Source organism: Callorhinchus milii, unplaced genomic scaffold, assembly GCF_018977255.1.
Source record: "Callorhinchus milii isolate IMCB2004 unplaced genomic scaffold, IMCB_Cmil_1.0 Scaffold5, whole genome shotgun sequence".
In the NCBI taxonomy this organism is placed as follows: Eukaryota; Metazoa; Chordata; class Chondrichthyes; order Chimaeriformes; family Callorhinchidae; genus Callorhinchus; species Callorhinchus milii.
The window spans coordinates 7,450,676-7,470,238 of NW_024704746.1; the positions used below are offsets into that span (position 1 = coordinate 7,450,676).

General features: G+C 44.6%; 1 protein-coding gene across 1 annotated transcript in view; it reads right to left on the reverse strand.

Annotated features, from left to right (window-relative positions):
- astn1 (astrotactin 1) overlaps positions 1-19,563 on the reverse strand; it is a 620,426-nt gene that overhangs the window by 396,480 nt on the left and 204,383 nt on the right. Inside the window, 1 exon segment of the mRNA XM_042334960.1 lies at positions 17,779-18,172. Within this exon segment, the coding sequence (XP_042190894.1) occupies positions 17,779-18,172 (394 nt within the window).

Consider the following 19,563-nt stretch of genomic DNA (forward strand, 5'->3'; position numbering starts at 1 on the left):
CTCATTGCGTGCAAATGGCAAGTTAATGACCCATTAGCATGTCGGACCCTAGGCAGGTTTGGAATCAATCAAACTAAACAGGAAGGGCGGGGGGGGGGCAGGTTAGAGGTTACGGAGGAGGGAGGGGAAGGGCAGAGGGAGGTGGAGGGAAGGGGCAGAGGTAGGGGTGGAGGGAAAGGAGATGCAGAGGGACAGTGGGAGGGGGAGTAGGAAGGACAGATGGAGAGGGAGGGGCAGAGGATGTGGGAGAGGGGAAAGAGTAGGGGGGAGGGAAGGGGGAGGGGCAGAGAGAGAGCTAGGAAGAGGGCTGTCCAGAATGCAACCCGTGTCTGGCTCAGTCTGCACACTAACTGATCAGAAGAGTGGCCAGCATACAGGGAAAACATTCAGGGGCATGAAGACTGGACAGATACAGCCATGACAAACATACAGCTCTATGTTTGCCTGCAAGTACACACTTACTGCACATTACAGTAACTCCTGGTTAACACTTTGAGATGCTTCAGCAGCCACAAGATAAGTTGCTGCATCAAAAGTACCCGTTGCAGCTACACTTGCCATCATTTTCATTTAATTGGCCTTTTCTCTTTCGTCTGGCATTTTTATTTGATCTTCGCTTCTTAGGCATCTTTATCTGAGATTGAACTCATTAGCATTCCTCGTTCACATATTTGCACACATATGCTTTTGGGAGGACTCCTGTGGGAGGACGCAGTGGGAGGCCTCAGTGGGATGACTCCTGTGGGAGGACTCCTGGTTTGGAGGACTCCTGTTTGGGAGGAGTCCTTGTTGAAGTCCATACAAGTTTGACAAGCTTGTTTAGGTCCTGTTTCACTTCCCCATGCAAGACCTTTCCGATGAGGTATAAATCATGCCTCTACATCAATCGGTTATTGTGTTCTTGGCAGACAGAAACACACACACACATTTTGTCTTTATTAGTAGAGATAATGTAGGTGAATGCAGCAGTGACTTTCCGCGAGGCAATGTCCCACAAACAGCCAAGAAGTGAGTGACCAATTTTATCTGATCTCATCCCAACCCACTCCAGAACACCCACCCCACTGACCCCCCCCACCATAGCATCAAGCTGCTTTTCAAATCAGTTCAGTGTCCTGGCCTCAACCACCCTTCCTGGCAATTTGTTCCGGTCATTAATTAACCTCTGGGTAAAGAAAAACTTCCTGGTGTCTGTCCTGAAAATGCCCTTTACAACTCTAAAAGTGTGTCCTCTTGTTCTACTGTCTTGGTGCTTCCTAAAGTATTGATCTGGGTTTACTTTTTCAATCATATTTAAAATTTTATACATCTCTAAAGGTCTCCTCTGAGTCATCGTTCAAGACTGAAGAATTCTAGCTTGTAAAATCACTGTTTGTAGCTCATTCCTATAAAACCAGGATCATCGTTGCTCTCCTCTGCAGTGACTGGGATCTGGCCAACACCCTTACAATTTAGTGACAAGAACTGTTTGAAGTATTTAAGGTGGGGTCTGACCAGAGCACTGTACAGCCTGAGTATGAAATTTGGGGATCTAAGCCTAACTGATTTAGTAACATAGCCCAGGATCTGCTTGTGCTATTTTGAAAAGTAATACAAGAATTATTATTATTATTAATTCTGTTTTTCTATACTTCTTTTTGGTCAGTTCGGTGTCTGACACATAATAATAATAATAATAATAATAATAATAATAATAATAATAATAATAATAATAATAATAATAATCCTTGCATTTGATATAGCGCTTTTCACGTCAGGAGGACGTCCCAAAGCGCTTCACAGAACATACTGTAAAGTGAATTGACTGTATATTTGTGGGCGAACGCGGCAGCCAATTGCGCACAGCAATGTCCCACAAACAGTCGTAGATTGAAAATGACCAATTTAATTATTGTTTTTGGAGGGATTATTATTAGGTGTGTGGAGTAAGGAAACTTGCCCAAGGTTTCGCCCTGTGCCTGGAATTGAACTCAGGTCTCTCACTTGCAAAGCGAGTGCTCTAACCACTGAGCTATAGGACTCCTCATGCGAAAACCCATCATGTGCTAAAGAGTATCCAAACCAGGCTGAGATTTACATACAGCCCACCTACACGTGGAAATCCCAGAGATAAATTGTTGGAATGGAATGCGCACTCTCTCCCTGGAGAGTCACATACTACATACCCAATTCCGGAAAATATTAGCTGCAGCTTGGCAAGAGCCCAGGCTTGCTGTACTGCTGGAATCTAACCAGCTAAAACTGCATAGCTTGCCATTGATATCTGGCAAGCTTTCCCACTGCTCGGCCAGCTAGGACCACCCTACCTATTAGGGCTTTGGCTTCCAGAGTTAACAGGAGCTGAGTGGGATGTTTCCCTGATTCCAGTGACTGGTCTGCCCTCCCAGGTTCTACCAGGCTGGCTGTGCTGTCATCAGCAGTGCCCTGGAATACTGCAGACCCGCCTGGCTCAGGAACCAAACTACCGAGACCGCCACAGAGGGCCGGCTCGATTATGACATTCTATTGCCAGGCCTTGTCACCTTGGAGCCACTTCAGCTCCAAGGAGACCCCGCTTTCTAGAGTTCGGAGCTGAAATTCCAGTCAGTAAGAGCAAGTGCTATACCAGATCACAAGATCTAATACAGTATTATTTTCCAGATTAATAGCTACTGTCTGTGTTTTGTGGTTAATTGTTCATCTCAGTTCATTTATTTTTTGAAATAAATTACTTCCTCGACTTAATATCCAGACATCTGCTGTATGGAGGAGAAGGGAGGGAGTGTTACGCTAAACAGATTTTAAGCTGGTGGTTATCTATACCTGATTTTCTTGAGCAGTTAAGTCATATCTCAATATGAGTTAGTCTTTTCAAATAGTGCCATGGGATCTTTAAAAGATCCAACTGAACAGACAAGATGGGACCTTAGTTTAACATCTCACATGAAGGACACACGTTAAATAATGCACCACAACAACAACAACTGCACTGATATAGCCCCCTTCACCCGGGGTAGCAACTTGGAGCACATGACAGTGGCGTTGTCTGACCCCAGGGAGGCGGGAGGTGACCATAAGCATGGTAAACAGGAAGGTCTTAAGGTGTGATCTGAAAATGGGGGAAGAGGTGGGGGTTGAAAGATTGAGGGAGAGAGTTTTGGAGTGTAGTGGCTGAAAATGCGGCCGCCGAAGGTGGGAACGGAGGGGACGAGGGACATGCAAGAGACCGAAGCCAGCGGAATGGAGGCAGCAGGTGGTGGACTGGGGAGTAAGGAGGTCACCCCTAGCACTGCACTGGAGCGTCAGGTTAGACTATGCAAGTTCAAAATCCTGACATGGGGCTTTTTGTCTCGGATAAGAGAGTGTTAGGCACTGAGCCAGGCTGACACCGCCATTCCAGACAAATGGAACCGATACATACGTGGGACTTTGGATACTCTTAAGCGTATTGCTGGGCTTCCACGTGTGTCAGAAACCAAATATAATATAATAATAATCCTTGCATTTGACGCAGCACCTCTTCACATTGTTGAGATATCTCAAAGCACTTCACAGCATATACTGTAAAATGGATTGTCTGTGCATTTTGAAGACAAAATTGCAGCAGCTAGTTTGCACATAGCAATGTCTAACAAACAACCATGGAGTGAGCGACCAATTTTATTTGGGGGGAGATTGTTGGCCAAACAAAAAGACAGACTAGAGTGTGTGTCATCTCATCTGTCTGTGCCATTAGATGGCAAAATAGCACGTGGGGCAAAGTGCAGAGAGAAGCTGTAAAGAAGGATCTAGTGGGAATAAGACTTGACTGTGGCGATGCTGAATTCAATGATGGCAATACGTGGTCTCCACTGTGTGGACTATTGGGAAAGCAGAGGGAAACATTGAAGGCAGCTTGCGTGCTAGTTCCATAATCAATAGGGTATTCAGCAGGAGACAGTGGGAATGTCCAATTTCCTGATCACACAGAAATCAATCCGAGACAATCGCAGTAATGTGTAGTGTTTGAACGCAGCAGCCAATTGCACACAGCAATGCCCTGCAAATAACCATGAAGTGATGACCAATTTTACATGAGGTATTGTTGGCCAGGGCACTGGGAGAGAGAAATTTCCTTCACTTTTCAAGCAGTGCCACAGGATCTTTAACATCCACCTGAACAGGCAGTTCCATGTCTCATCCCAAGGACGATACCTTAGACAACGCAGTGCTCATGACCTTCTCATTCTTAAGCAACTCAAAGTTAAAGTGCTGCGGTTTGAGAAAGTTGGAAACATCTTTCAAGTGCCTGTCAATTCCCTGTCACTTCAATTGCTTGCCTGGAAAAATAACAGTCACTACACTTGAGAGTAATTACGCTTCGAGACATTTCCACATAAAAATGCAAGCTCTTTCTTTCAAAAATAATGCTGGTTGCCAGGGTTACCGAAGAAATACGTTCTCATTGCAAAGTGCCTCGACCGCACATTGCCTGGAGAACAGAAATATCGGCATCTTTACAACGTTATCAGCCTGCCTCAGCGGGTAGGGCTCTTGCCTCTGAGTCGGAAGGTTGTGGGTTCAAGCCCCACGTCGAGACTTTGAACTCACACAGTGTAGGCTGGGGTGTACTTCACTGTCGGAGGTGCCGTCCTTCAGCTGAGGCGAGGTGCTGTCTGCCTGTTCAGGTGGATGTTAAAAGTCTCATGACACTATTCGAAAAGAGAGGACTGGCCAACAATCCCCCAAATAAAAGTGATCGTTCACACTCGAAGGCTGTTTGTGGCATATTGCTGTGCGCAAACTGTTTCATCCACAAGACGAGGAGCTATGTCAAATGCAAGGAATGTTATTATTATTATTATTATTGTGGTGCAGGTCGGTGTAGGGTGGGATTAGCCAGGAGGAGAGTGGGCATAGGTCGAATCGTGGCTTCACAAGGTCAGATCAAATGGGGACGATCTTGAGTTGAAGCAGCGACTCGATAATTCAAGGAATAATTAATTGCAAAGGGAAGCGATTTCCACTCAATTGAGCCGGTTCGAACAACCTTCTGGCTTGTTCACTTTACCCCTAAAGCCCGTCAGTGAAGAAAAGGACATAAATGGAGGAGAAGTGAATGGGCTGGGGAAGCAACAAGAACATCTTGCATTTATATTGCGCCCTTCAGCGTCTTAGAGCGCTTAACGAACGTGGAGTCTGACGCTGAGTCTGGTGGGTGGGGGGGGGGGTTGGAGGAGGTGACTGTAATGACGATCAAAGAGGAAGGTCTTCAGTGGTGATCTAAAAGAGGGTAAGGAGGGGCAAGCCAGAGGGATTCAGGGAGAGAGTTCCAAAGCTTTGGGGCGTAGTGGATGAAAGCACGGCCGCCGATGGTGGCGCAGAGGGGAAGCAGGCACCTGACAGTGACTACCACTGAGAGTGTCGCTCTGTTTAGGAGAAGGTCATTTTGTGCTACAGCCGAACTCTCCTTAAAATGGAAACATCGTCAGCGGTGGGTGGCTTACACTTGTCAAAAGACGCTGGCGGTGCAGCACACAATTTGAATGGGTTGCAGTGAGCTGCGAGCTCTGTCGGAAACAGTTGTGTACAATTTCTTTACAATTTCCTCACTCTAGAGGTAATACATCAAGATTGATTGCGCAGGATGAATTAATATAGATAAATTCCGTGATATATGATAATATTTTATACACAGTCATCACACTTTATAGTAAGAGAGCAGGGTGGGCATTCTGGAAGGATGAGATCATATGTATTGACTGTGCTTTGAGAGGTCTTGACAACTTCATAAGGTGCCGTATTAAATGCGAGGATTATTACCATTATTGTTACACATAAAAGCAGTTTTGTAGTGTGAAAATGAAGCGACCCATTATTATCGAGAAATGACCAAAAGGATTTGGGCAATTTTGTGTGAATGCTCGCTGCTCCCATTAATAATCCTTTGATTGTTTATTACTTAGTAAACTCTTTAATAATCTTTCGGAATAAGTGGCATCAAACAGATGAGGCTTTGGAACTGAACCCACGGAGGAGGCGGGGTGGGGGGGGGGGGCGGGGTGGGGGGTGGAGAGTGAATGGGAGTGTTTGGAATAATAAAGAGGAAAACGAAAGCCAAAGAGGCAGAAAGATTACCTTAGGCTAGAAGAGCGATCTTAATTTGGATCGGAAAATCAAAGAAAGATGGGAGCTGCTTAACAGTGAAATTATTTCAACTATGAGTGGGTGAAAGAAGCTGCTCATCAGTTCAATCTGCAGTTACACCTTGACAAGCACTTTGAAGTCATTACTCTCGCAATGCCCTTAAAGCTTTTGCCCTTTGAAACTACTGTTTTTTGGGGTTAGCCAACAACAACTTGAATTCACATAGTGCGCATCATGCCGGACGGGGTCTCGGAGCGCTTAACAGTGGCGGAGCCCGATGCCGAGCCAGGGGGAGGGGGAGGGGAAGGTGACTGTAGGCATGGACATAGCCAAGTGTCCGACTCACGTGGAAACCCATCATCATATCAACACCAGGCTGGGTGTTCAAATGGTTTCCATTTGCCTACTCTAGCGTGTGTGTACTCACCCTAAAGGGACTAACCCTGCTTCCTTAAAACTGGAGTGTGTTAGGCACGGTTTGGCAAGAGCTAAGGTTTGGGGACTCGAGTGTGCGTTATCCAGCTAAAAAGACAGGTCACCGGCACTGCTTACAAATGTGGTAACCGTTCCTGATTGGACACACAGGGAAGACTAGTGACGTGTGTATCAGTGACTATAACCGCAGTAACCATTCTTCATTGGGGACACAGCAAAGACGAGTTGATGCGCTGTAACCATTGAGTATACTTTACCAATCAGTCTTTAGCAAGAAGTGAAGAGACACGATGCCCATCACGGTAACAGTTAGATATGAAGGTGAAGTGTGAGAGTTTCTCTTTGATAACTGTAAGAACCACAGAAATCTTTTAGTCTTTAGCTAATTTGACTGGTGGGGAGGTAGCAATTACTGCAGTCAGGTCTTTGACTGTAGCCAGCTGCCTCTTCCCATCAATGTCTCCCCATGCCTGGGATAAAACCACATTACTTAAAGCCAAGTCTGAAATACACAATGATCCTGTTTAAGTACTGACTGGATCTCAGCAAATGACTGTGGCACTTTAAATTGAGCTAATATTACTGTCTCAATCACGGTGACAGCGAAAATTTGTAGAGACAGATGGCACTTCCTTCACCATTATTCCCTGTTAACCTACCTCACTTACCTCAAACAAAGTCCTTTGCTCCCCTCATTCACCAGATTTTAGAGACAGAATTAAGTTTATGGGGACTGATTCATGCTGAGATGAGATTTAAATGTTATAATGGCTCTGTCCCTTCTTCCCCTCAGTTACACAGTTTCCTATCGATCCACAAGCTCTCGTTGAAGGACGTGCTTGCTCCTATGGCCTGTTTAATTGGTGAGATCAGGCTGTATTTGGTCCAACTCACAACCCTTTGCCACCAAAAATGTAGTGATTTCTTTACATTTAGGGTGGCCACATTTTTGTTTCTAGCTTTCTCCCCACTGATGAGTGCCTCTCTTGCCTCCCCTTGCTGGTGCAAAGTTCCAATGGCCATTGGTTGTTCCCTGGTAGCTCCCCGCCCTCCCACACCCCAAGTCACCACTGTTTATTTATTCCGCAGTTCACTTGACTGTAGACTGTGGAGGATGTCATGGCTGAGCCTGATCCCTCTCCACATACTGCCCACCTCCCCACCCCGATCCACACACACACACACATACACATTATGAACATAAGAATTGCTGGACGAAAGAAGACCAAGGTCCATCCACTTCCAACACCCTGGCAGTCCTAGGCACATGTCATGTCTCAAACTATATACTGTATCCCAACATATTATTTCCTAAAAGAAATCTATCCATTTTTGCTCTTGAAATAATCAACACTTTCTGTTTCCACCGTCTCCCTAGAGAGCCTGTTCCATAACATTCACTACTCGCTCACTGAAATAGTGTTTCTCCGCAGATAAGTTTTGAATTCCCCCCTTCAATCGCAGACTGTGTTTGTAGGTTCATTATTAGGAGAGATTGGTACAGAGAGACCAGGAACAGGAACCCCGACTGGTATCCCTCTGTCTAAGCCAATGATTCCCCAGCACTGAACTGGAGTGTCGGTCCTTAATCAAGGTAATGTCTCCTTGATGTGTAACCTATAAAAATAATCCAGTCCCAGAATCAGAAGAGCGCTAGTAACAGTGATAATAATTCAACCTTCTGTGTGCCAAGGCATTAATATTTTTGGGAGTTCTTTTTTTAATCTTTGGTAAGGAAAATTAAACTGAACAGAGACAATTTCTCCTTTATTGCTGCTACTTAACACTCAAAAGAAGTTAATTAACTCGCTGACCCACTCGTTGAAGGCTCCTACGCTGTAATCCACCCGTCATCTATTGTAAAACAAGAATGCATATTAAGGGCAGGAGTCTGGATCAGGAATCAATCACCGGTACCTTATCTAAGGTGTGAGGCATTCTACAATCCCCTGGAACTCCTTGATCCTGAGAATGATTGGATTTCCATCAAACACAGGAGAACAAGAGCATTTGATCTCATTCAGTCCTCAATGAAGATACAAATTTACAGTGTTCCATAGCGCAGTGGTTAAAGCGCTCGCCTCGCAAGCGAGACAATCCGGGTTTCATTCCTGGGTGGGGCGATGCCTTAGGCCAGTTTCCTCACTCCATACATCTCTGTTTAGGAGTAAGTAGGAACCTTGTTGTTAGTCGATCGACAGATCGCTTTCGGGGGTAATAATCGCTAAAAAAAAAATTGGTCACTCAATCCATGGCTGTTTGTGGGACACTGTTTGATGCAATTGGCTGCCATGTTTCATCCACAAAATACACAGTCAATCCACTTCACAGCTTTGAGCCATCTCAGCGACATGACAAGGCGCTATATCAAATGCAAGGATTCTTGTTTTTAAACGAGAGTGTGCCTGGAGCCTGGAGCTCTTCCTGTCCTTAATATGCATTCTTCCTGCAACTTTCTGGGTTGCACCGACAGTAACTGCCTTTGTGTGTACATTTTCAGGAGTGTGGGGATTGATTCAAGCGTTGCCATGGAAATGTTTGAGAAGTTGCTTTCCACTGCTCACTTGAGGTGCCGTTGGAGTTTAGAGAGTGGCACTGCCAACTAGTTAGGAGCTTCTTTGTGATTTATAATCTCCCAAATCTGCAGTTTCGTGGAGCAGGTGCCCAATCTTCAACCGCAACATTCCAATCTCTCCTGACAGCCTCCATTACAGTCTCTCCATTACTGTCTCCGCATTATAGCCTCTCCTAATAGTCTCTATTACATTGTTCACTTGATGGCTGTTGTGGAACACTGCTGTGCGCAAATAGGCTGCTGTGTTCACCCATAAAGCACACAGTTCTGTGAAGTGCTTTGGGGCTTCCTCCCGACATGAAAGGTGTGATACCAAATGTAAAGGATTCTGATACTACATTGTGATAATGTATTATTGTGTTGTTTAAAACCTTGGGATAACCATAGGCTGGGAGAACACTGGGAAGAATTTCTGCTCCTGGACATGCTGCATTCGTACAACATGGTTAACATTCCTCAGGCGCTCTATCACCTCTGCTTCAGAAGCGTGTGGGTTCGAACCCCATGTTGCCCTGTATCATATGCTATTATAATAACAACAACAACAACAACAAAATTACATTAACATAGTGCCTTTCACGTCGGAAGGACGTCCCAAGGCGCTGGACAGTTAAGGGTTTGCACCTGCGCTGGGGATTGGAATCAAGAGGCTGGAGGGAAGGGGAGGTGAGAGTGTGGCTGAAAGCATGTCAAACAGGAAAGTATTGATATATTATTGATAATAATATAATATTATATATTATATTATTTATAGCATAATATAATGTGTGCTAAATAATATAACTTTTGTATTACTTTATATTAATAATATGGTAATTATATTATTACAGTGAGTCTTACACTGAGTTTTATCTGAATCTAGCCTGTGTATACACAATTATACTGTGTGCTATCTGACCTGTTATTAAGAGACCTGTTCCACTGTAGGACTTACACATTGACTGTGACCCACGAGGTCCACTAAAATCTCCTAATGAAAAAGCTGACAAGTAGCAGAAGCAGTTCATGAATCTGCAGTCCTCGTCTGTCAGTAGATAATGGAAGAGAGATTAACACAATTAAAGTGCCTTTGTGCAAAGTGTCCGAGTTCCGATTCCAATCTGGGAGCTGTGCTGATCCCACCGATTCTTCATTAAGTGCTGAATCTAAATTCAATTACCATTTGTAAAATGGAAGGAGCTATAAACACAGAGGAGATTTGCAACACTTTGTGCGCGGTTGCAAATCAGATCTAATACCCGGTCATTAATCAAGGCTTAAAAAGACAGAGCAAAAACTGAAAGGTGATGCTAGCAATTGTGATAAATGAGGTGATTTTTTAAGCCACAGTACGCAAAGGACAAGACCACGGAAACTTACTGCCAATGGCTAGGGCTTGAAATTCCACCTGGCTCAATAACATCGTGGAGTCACATAGCATAGCGGTTAGAACGCTCACCTTGCAAGCGGGAGGACCCGGGTTTGATTCCCGGGCAAGGCGGAACCTTATAATTGTTATTATTAACAATTTTGCCCACAAAATATACAGTCAATTTCACTTTACAGTATATTCTGTGAAGTGCTTTCAGATGACTCGAAGAGCTGATAAGTCACTATATCAAATGCAAGCATTAGTATCATTATTATTATTACTTCAACACCCACCGGTCCATCACAGCTTCAAGTTGCTTTTTAAATCAGTCCTTACCTCGCCGATGTCCTAACGCCTACCATCCTGTTCGCTCCCTCCGCTCAGCGGGCTCCGGCCTGCTTCACGTCCCCCGCCTTGCTCACCCCACCATTGGCGGGCGGGCCTTCCGCCACTCTGCACCTACCTTCTGGAACTCCATCCCGCAGTCCCTCCGTCTCGCCCCCTCCCTCGCTACCTTCAAGACCCACCTCAAGACCCTTCTCTTTGACTGTACTTTTGATCTCCCTGCTTCTCCAACCCCCGCCCTCCACCCTCCCCCACCCCGACCCTCAGCTCGGGTCCGAAATTCTGACTGTCCAGCGCCTTGGGACGTCCTCCCAACGTGAAAGGCGTTATACAAATGTAATTTTGTTGTTGTTGTTATTGTCCCAGTGCCCTGGCCTCAACCACCCTTCATGGCAACCTGTTCTGTCATTAATTACTCTCTGGGTAAAGAAAAACTTCCCGTTGTCGTCCTGAAATTGCTCTTCGCAACTCTAAACATGTGTCCACTTGTTTTATTGTCTTGGTACATTCTAAAGCATTATTGTTCTGTGTCCCATAGTCAATAAGCCAGGAAAGATCCTGAGAATCTGCTAGATCTATAACTACACTGGAATTTGGATCTGCTGAATCCAAGATCATAATAATAATACTTGCATTTGATATAGCGTCTTATCACATCATTGAGAAGTCTCAAAGCGCTTCAAAGAATATATTGAAAGTGGATTGACTGTATTGAGTGAAACGTGGCTGCCAATGGTGCAGACAGTCATGGATCGAAGGTCCAATTTTTATTGTTTTGGGAGGGATTGTTACCCCCAGAAAGTGATTCACCAATCGACTAACATCTGGGTTCCTATTTATTACTAGGTGAACAGACGCATGTAGAGTAAGGAAACTTCCCTAAGATTTATCCCCCCATAACCCCCCCAGGAATCAAACCCGGGTCCTCTCTTGCGAGGCGAGAGTGTTAACTAATACGCTATGAGACTCCAAAAAAACAGCAGTAAGATCTGCAGTGTTGATTGGGATGTGCCACCTGAGCCTTTGAGTTGATGTGCTTTACTTAAAGTGTATGTTTACCAGGTTGGCAAAGGGGTGACCTTTGTCTAACGATATTCCAATGGAAACCTGGAGCAAAGCCAGGCTTTCACTGTTCCACTGAGCTAGGCGATTAAATATTTTAGCAGTTCTGCTTTTATTAGGTAGATCTTCATTAACATTTCTTACTGGGCTGTTGCATCAAGATATGAATACACAGGAACTGAGCATTAGCATTAGTTGGGCGACCGATCAGAACATGAGTAATTCAGGCTGTGTGTAACATCTCAGGTACATTTCAGTGGGGAAATGTTAACCAAGAGTCCTGTAGCTCAGTGGTTAGAGCACTTGGCTCGCAAGCGAGAGACCTGGGTTTGATTCCCAGGCAGGGCGAAAGGTTGGGCAAGTTTCCTTACTACACACACCTCTGTTTACCTAGTAGTAACTCGGAACCCAGTTGTTAGTCGATTGGCATCGCTTTTCCGGGGGTAATAATTCCTTCAAAAATAATAATAATAAATTGGTCACTCGATCCAAGTACACACCAGGAGCAGTTTGTGTCACTCTGAAAGTTTCGGTGAAGAGTCAGAGATGCTGATGAACCATCAACTGGGATCCTGTAACGTATTGGTTAGACCACTCTCCTCGCAAGTGATAGGATCCGGGTTCAATTCTCAGACAAGGCAAATCTTTAGGCAAGTTTCCTTACTTCACATGCTTTTGTTTACTGAGCAGTATGTAGGAACCCGGTTGCTAAGGTTGATCGCTTTCCAGGGTTAATAATCCATTTTTTAAAAAAAATTGGTCACTCAATCCACAACTGTTTTTGGGACATTGCTGTGCGCACTTTACAGCATATTATGTGAAGCGCTTTGAGACATCTCAATGACGTGATAAGGCGCTTTATCAAATGCAAGGATTAGTATTATTATATCAGAGTCTGTAGATTTATCTCTTCAGCAAAAGCTGTCGTGCTAAGGGAAAGAGTCAGCACGTTCCTTTTAGAAACAAAATTGACCATCAAAAGGCATCCCAAGTCCTGAGCAGCATTCAGATGACCTTACTCACTTCAAGGGAACTACAAAGCTACGGCTACCTGCGCCCAAAACCTTGTAACACAGAGGTAAACAACATGAAGCATGATGGTGAATACAATTCACCTACTTAGGAACAGCCAATTTAGTTGTCTCTCTGAATCAGGCATCCCTGGTCACACAGATTGTTACTCGACCTGTCTTGAATGTAATTCAGCACATGGCTGGTAAAGTGCAATTTGAGGTTGGGATGCTTGTCCCATTATATGCTGCCATGCCTGGATTCACTGGCTTATGAGACGTGTGTTCGTGGAGGGAAACAATCAAGGCTTTATCGCATAAGGAAATACCATTCGCTTTGCTATCAGTGATCACTGTGTGTGCCAACGAGGTGGATTCAGCTGATTTCTCCCACAAAATACACGGTCACTGCACTATACAGTATATCCTATGAAGAGATTTGAAATGTCTTGACGACGTGATAAGGTGCTATATCAAATGCAAGCATTATTATTATTGTTATTATTATGCTAGTACCGTTTAAATGGTTAGACTCCAGCAGTACCGCAACTCACAAACTGCACCTAATACTCTCCAGAATTACGAAAGCAGGATGTGTCTCTACGGGGAGAGAGTGCACATTCCATTTCGACAATCTATCTCTGGAATTTCTGTGTGTTGATGGGATGCAAGGAATTCTCAGTTTGGTTTGGATGCTCTTAAGCACGGTGATGGGTTTCCACATGTGTCAGACACCCGGCTGACCAGAAAAAATTGACTGTTAAAATATCTGTAGAGATAGTTTCTAAGTACTTTCAGCGATGGGTCAGCCAGACCAATAACACTGCCACGTTACACATAAATGGATGTTACTCTTCTTAGTATGATTGTTGAAGGTTAATAATCCCTTCAAAAAAAATAATAATTTGGTCACTCAACCCCCCGACTGTTTGTGGGACTTTGCTGTGTGCAATTGGCTGCCGCGTTTCGCCCCCAAACATAGTCAATTCACTTTACAGTGTTTCCTGTGTAGCACTTTGAGAGATGTCTCGAAGATGTGATGAGGCGCTATATCAAATGCAAGGATTGGCATTATTATATTATTTTTAGCTAGTAACAGGAGCTGAGTGGGAGGAATCCCAGTGCCTGTGGAACTGTGCCCACGCAGAAGGAAAAAAATGGAGTAAAATGCACAGAGGCAAGACAAGGAGAGAGAAAGTTAGAGGAAAACAACGAGCTGAAGTTTAATCTCCCTTTCTCGTCTTGTAGTGATAATCTTCAGTTTATGCTCTCGTTACTTGACCTGTCAACATTTCAAGCCTTATGCGAGACACATTGGCCCCAAGAGGACTGTTGTGGACTTAACCAGCTCTTTACATCCTATGTGTTTCTGACAAAGGCATCGTCTTCATTAACTGATGTCAGTGTCTGTCTGTATGTCTGTCTGTGTGTGTGTGTGTATATGAGTGATGCATGTGTGTGTGTGTGGTGTGTTTCCGTGTATGTGTTTGTGTGTATGTGTGATTGTTTGTGGTTTGTGTACATGTGTATGAGTGGTATGAGTGTGCATGTGTGTGTGTGGGCACAGGCGTGTGTGTGTGTGCGTGGATGTGTGCGTATACCTGTGGGGTGTGTGCACATTGTGCAGTGTTTGTGTGTTTTTCTGTTTGTGTGGTGTGTAAGTGTGTGGTGTGTGTACATGTATATGAGTGGTATGAGTGTGTGTGTGTGTGTGTGTGAGTGTGCATGCGTTGTGCTCGTGTGTGTATGTGTGTGTTTGTGCGTGAAACCCTGATATGTCAATTACGATGCTTATGGTAAAATTCTGGACTGTTTGAATACCGAGCAGCAGGTGAAGTTTGAAAGTATTTCATGCACAATTAAAGACAATTCATCACAACTCAATGAGATAAGCAGTTCCCAACACTGTAGGCTCTGTGGCTACCGTGCAGCAGGTATAACAATATGATTATTAACAATCACAGTACATGGGACAAAACATTCTCTGCACTCAGCACTCTGTGAGCAGGGCTGGTTTCATTTCCTCTATTGATGATCATAATCCTTACATTTGATATAGCGTCTTATCAGGTCTTCGAGTCGCCTCAAAGCAAATTCACTGAATTTACTGCAAAGTGTAGTGACTATGTATCTGGGCGAAATGAGGAGTGAGAAAAAAAGTAAAATAATAATAATAATAAGCTTTGCATCTGATATAGCAACTTTCGTGTTGGGGGTTGCTTCTCAAAGCGCTTCACACAATTTACTGTGAAGTATTCTGTGGACGAACGCAGCAGCCAATTTGCACACTGCAATACACCCATGAAATGAATGATCAATTTTATCCGGGGGATTGTTTGGCCAAGACACCGGGACAAACTCCCTTCAAGATGAACAGCTGGAAAGATTTCTTCTTTCTTTCTTTAGCTGGTGTGAAATACACCAAATCATCTACTTTTGCGATGAAAGTATCTGTTAGCTTTGTTTGCTGCAGGCTGGTATTCTTCCCACTTGGCTCCTGTCAATCTTCTCTAACAGAAAGAGCTTTAGGGTTCTACAAGTCTCTATCCTGCATGGAGGATGGAGTCCTATAGCGTAGTAATTAGCGTGCTCGTCTCGCAAGCGAGAAGACCTGGTTTCGATTCCTTAAGTACGTTTCCTTACTCCGCACGTCTCTGTTTACTTAGCAGTAAGTAGGAACCTGGTTGTGAATCGACTGATTGCTTTCAGGGGATAATAATCCACTACCCCCCAAAATGTGGGGGAATCACTCAATCCACGACCGATTGTGGGACGTTGCTGTGCGTAATTGGCTGCTGTGTTTTGCCTACAACATACACAGTCAATCCACTTTACAGTTTCATCTGTGAAGCATGTTATGAAGTCTCAATTATGTGATAAGGTGCTATATCAAATGCAAGGATTCTTATTATTATTACAAGGACATTACGTGAATCCAAATTGTTGTCGTTGCTCTCTGATTGATAAATCCCCCTGTGATGTTTCCATTTCCTGGTACGGGCAACACAGAATGCATGGCAGCATTGAGAAAGATTGGCAAAGACTTGGTCCTTGGTGTTTGTTTATACAAAGCCCAAGTCCACATTTTATGTGAAAAACACAAGTTGCCCGCCAGGTTCTCCCACAAAACAAACAGTTTTCTCCTGTCATTGTTGGATGAGCTTTTAGCCATTTTGCCCTGCTCTCTGAAGCTCCATCCCAAAGTCCCTTTGACTCCCTCCCCTCCTCAATTTAAACCCCATTTACAGTAAATCCCATGAAGAGCTTTTGGACGTCCTCCCGACATGGAAGGCGCTATACCAAATGCAAGCGTTATTATTTAGTGCACGTCTACACATTTGGGGCTGTCAAACCAGGCACTGAATCAATCCTGGCTTTCTTTCATACATCCCCAGCCACAAGCATTGCTTTGCAAAACACCCCCAGTAACTAGCTTCTTTTATCCAAAAAAAGGCAGTGGGACCTAACCAAGTTACACAGCTGCTGGCTGGTCTTGTACAAACAGGCATGAAATGAGAAAAGGCCATCTGGCCCCTTGAGTATGCTATTTCTGACAGGACAAGCATTCTGGCTTATTTATTCAATTTCCCGAGGGATCGCAGGAGAGAGCTTTGGATGAAGTGAGAGCTCTGCGATGATAAAGCTCTGAAATTTCTCCCAGACACCCTGCAGGCAATCAGGTAGAAACTCCAGGATATCAATCTACATTATTCAACCCTGACTGCTTGCTTCCCCCCAGAATGAGATTCTCCTAACTGTACTGAAACCTAAGGTCTCTAAAACCTATGTGATCACCTGTACTTATTCCAATCCTAACAGCACCAACCCATTCCTACAGCTTACAAATGCTTCCACCTCAGACTCATCAGTCATATACTCAGTGATTATCATCTCTCCACTGGTGCTCAGTCTACAACATTCATAGACTTATGTAGAATGTCATGGCTTGGAAAAGGTCATTCAGCCCAACCAGCCCAACTCCACACAATCCTCCACCCCTCCTATTCCTTTCTCTCCCCTATACCACTCTATTCACTGGCTAACTTATATTTGCGCCCTCTAGTTTGGGGACCCATTCACAAGTGGAAAAAGCCCATAATCGCACACCCGACCGAATCCCTCCTTTAAATGAGATGTTAAACCAAGGTCCTGTCTGCCTGTTCAGGTGGACATTAAAGATCCCATGGTACTATCGGAAAAGAGAAAGGAGTTTCTTCCGGTGGCTAACAATCCCCCAAATAAAATCGGTCACGCCTGGCTGTTGGTGGGACATTGTTGTGTGCAATTGTGCTACCTCATTTGGTTATGAATACAGACACATCATTTCACAGTAGTGGTTAGCACGCTCACTTCGCAAGCGAAAGAAGACCCTGATTCGATTCCTGGGTGGGGGGTAAACCTTATGCAAGTTTCCTTACTCCACAAGTCTCTGTTGACTTAGCAGCAAATAGGAACCTGGTCGTTATCCGATTGCTGGATTGCTTTCTGGCGGTAATAATTCCTCCCCCCCACCAAAAAAATGTGGTCACTCAAACCGCAACTGTTTGTGGGACACTGTTGTGTGCAACTGGCAGCAGTGTTCGCCCACAAACATACACAGTCAATCCACTTTACAATATATTCTGAGTAGCTCTTTGAGATGTCCTTACGATAAGATAAGGCGCTTTACCAAATGCAGGTATTCTTCATCTTATTATTATTTTCCCTTTGTGTTTGCCAACAAATACAGTCACTCCATTTCACAGTAACTCCCGTGAAGTGCTTTGAGACATCCTGTCAACGTGATGTAGCGCTATATCAGATGCAAGGATTATTAATAAGGATTATTATTATTAGTAGTAGTATCCCTTCAGGACGTGGAACCCATGCTGTGCTACGCTATGTGCTGTACAGACCTGGCGTGAGGTCCAAGCAGCTTTTCTCGTCGTGGCCTTGAAGGGAATCCAGGGTGCGTGTGACCTGGCTGCCGAAGTCCTCTCCACCATTCATACACTCTCGCTGCAACTGCTGCCTCAGGTCGTCGATGTCGTACTCGTAGCCGTCCAGGATGGGCGTCTCGCGGATGCTGATGGAGCCGCTGGAGTTGTGACCCTGCAGTCTGCTGTTGCGCAGGCTCTCGCGGGTCTGGCCGGCCATCAGCACCGAGGGGATGTAGTGGATCTCATTGGCTGCCTCCGCACTCGCGCTCTTCTGGGGCTGCGGCACACGGCGCCGCTTGCACCAACGCCTGCGTGTGTACAGGACCGTGACCAGGAACAGGATGGCCAGCAGCAGGGCAATCATTCCTCCCTGCAAAGGAGACGAGAGAGAGAGAGAGGGGGAGGGAGAGAAGGGATCAATCTCAAAGCAAATCAGAGAAATTTACAGCGCAGAAGGAGCTTATTTGGCCCATCAAGTCAGCAAAGGCTCTCACATCATTCCCCACTGCCCTGCCCTGTCGCCACACCCCTTCAAGCCTCTATCTTTCAAATACCCTTTCATTAATAATCTTTCGTAATTATTATTTATTATTATTATTATTACACCCAACTACTTCCCCTACAAAATCACAAGATCGATTCGGATGAAGAATCCTCTTCGTCCATCAGATCTCATCCCTCCAGAAGACCCCATCCAACCGCCCTCCCATCACAGCATCAAGCTGCTTTTAAATGAGTCCCAGTGTCCTGGCTTCAACCACTTTTCCTGGCAACCTGGTCCAGGCATTAATTACCCTCTGCTTAAGTTAAACTTCCTGGTGTTTGTCCTGAAAATGCCCTTTGTTAACATTAATTCTGTTTATTGCTGTCGAGTTGATCTGGGATTGCTTTTTCATTCCCATTTAAAATGTTATTCTCACTTGAAATGTACAATGGACTCTGCCTCTCTCTCAAAATGCTTCATGTGATTATGGTGAAGTGTAGTAACTGCATTTCTGAGCAAATTTGGCAGCCAATTTGCCCACCGCAGTGTCCCACTAACAGCCATTGAGCGAGTGACCAATTTTATTTGGGGGATTTTTGTTGGCCAGGACATTTTTGTTGGCCGGGAGACAGAAATTCCCTTCTCTTGTCAAATAGTGCCACAGGATCTTAATCTCAACAGGCAGACGGGTCCCCAGTTTAACCAAAGGAGAGTAACTCTGACAATGCATCACATCACCAGTACTGCACTGGAACATCAGTTTAGACTGTATAAGTTCAGAACCTTCTGACTGAACGACATCAAACAACAAATCTACATTTGTATAGCGCTTTTCATGCCAGAAGGATGTCTGACTCAGTGGGACTGACTGAACCAGGCTGACACTGAAACGTTACTCTGTTTGTGGAAGGAGAGGGAATATAAACCAGTACAATGTGAGAATCATCCCACTTTTCGTAAGAAAAAAAAGATAAACCACAGCAGAAAGTTGAATTAGAAAGGCTCGCAGAGCATTCTGAGCAAACTGTGGAGAAATTGACAATTTGAATTCAGATTAACCTGCAACGGCTTGTGATAGGCATATCGTTGGGATGCTTCCAAGCTCCTGCCCTTAATTTATTTGTATTTGCTATTTGGTTGACATGTGCTTCTTGGATCTTGAGAGTGTACGTGAGACACATACAAACCCTACAAGCCGCCCTGGAAAGGTTGGACTGCGAACACCTTATTCCCTAGATCTGAAGGCTGGCATTCTGCCTTCATAATTCAGGCTGCCC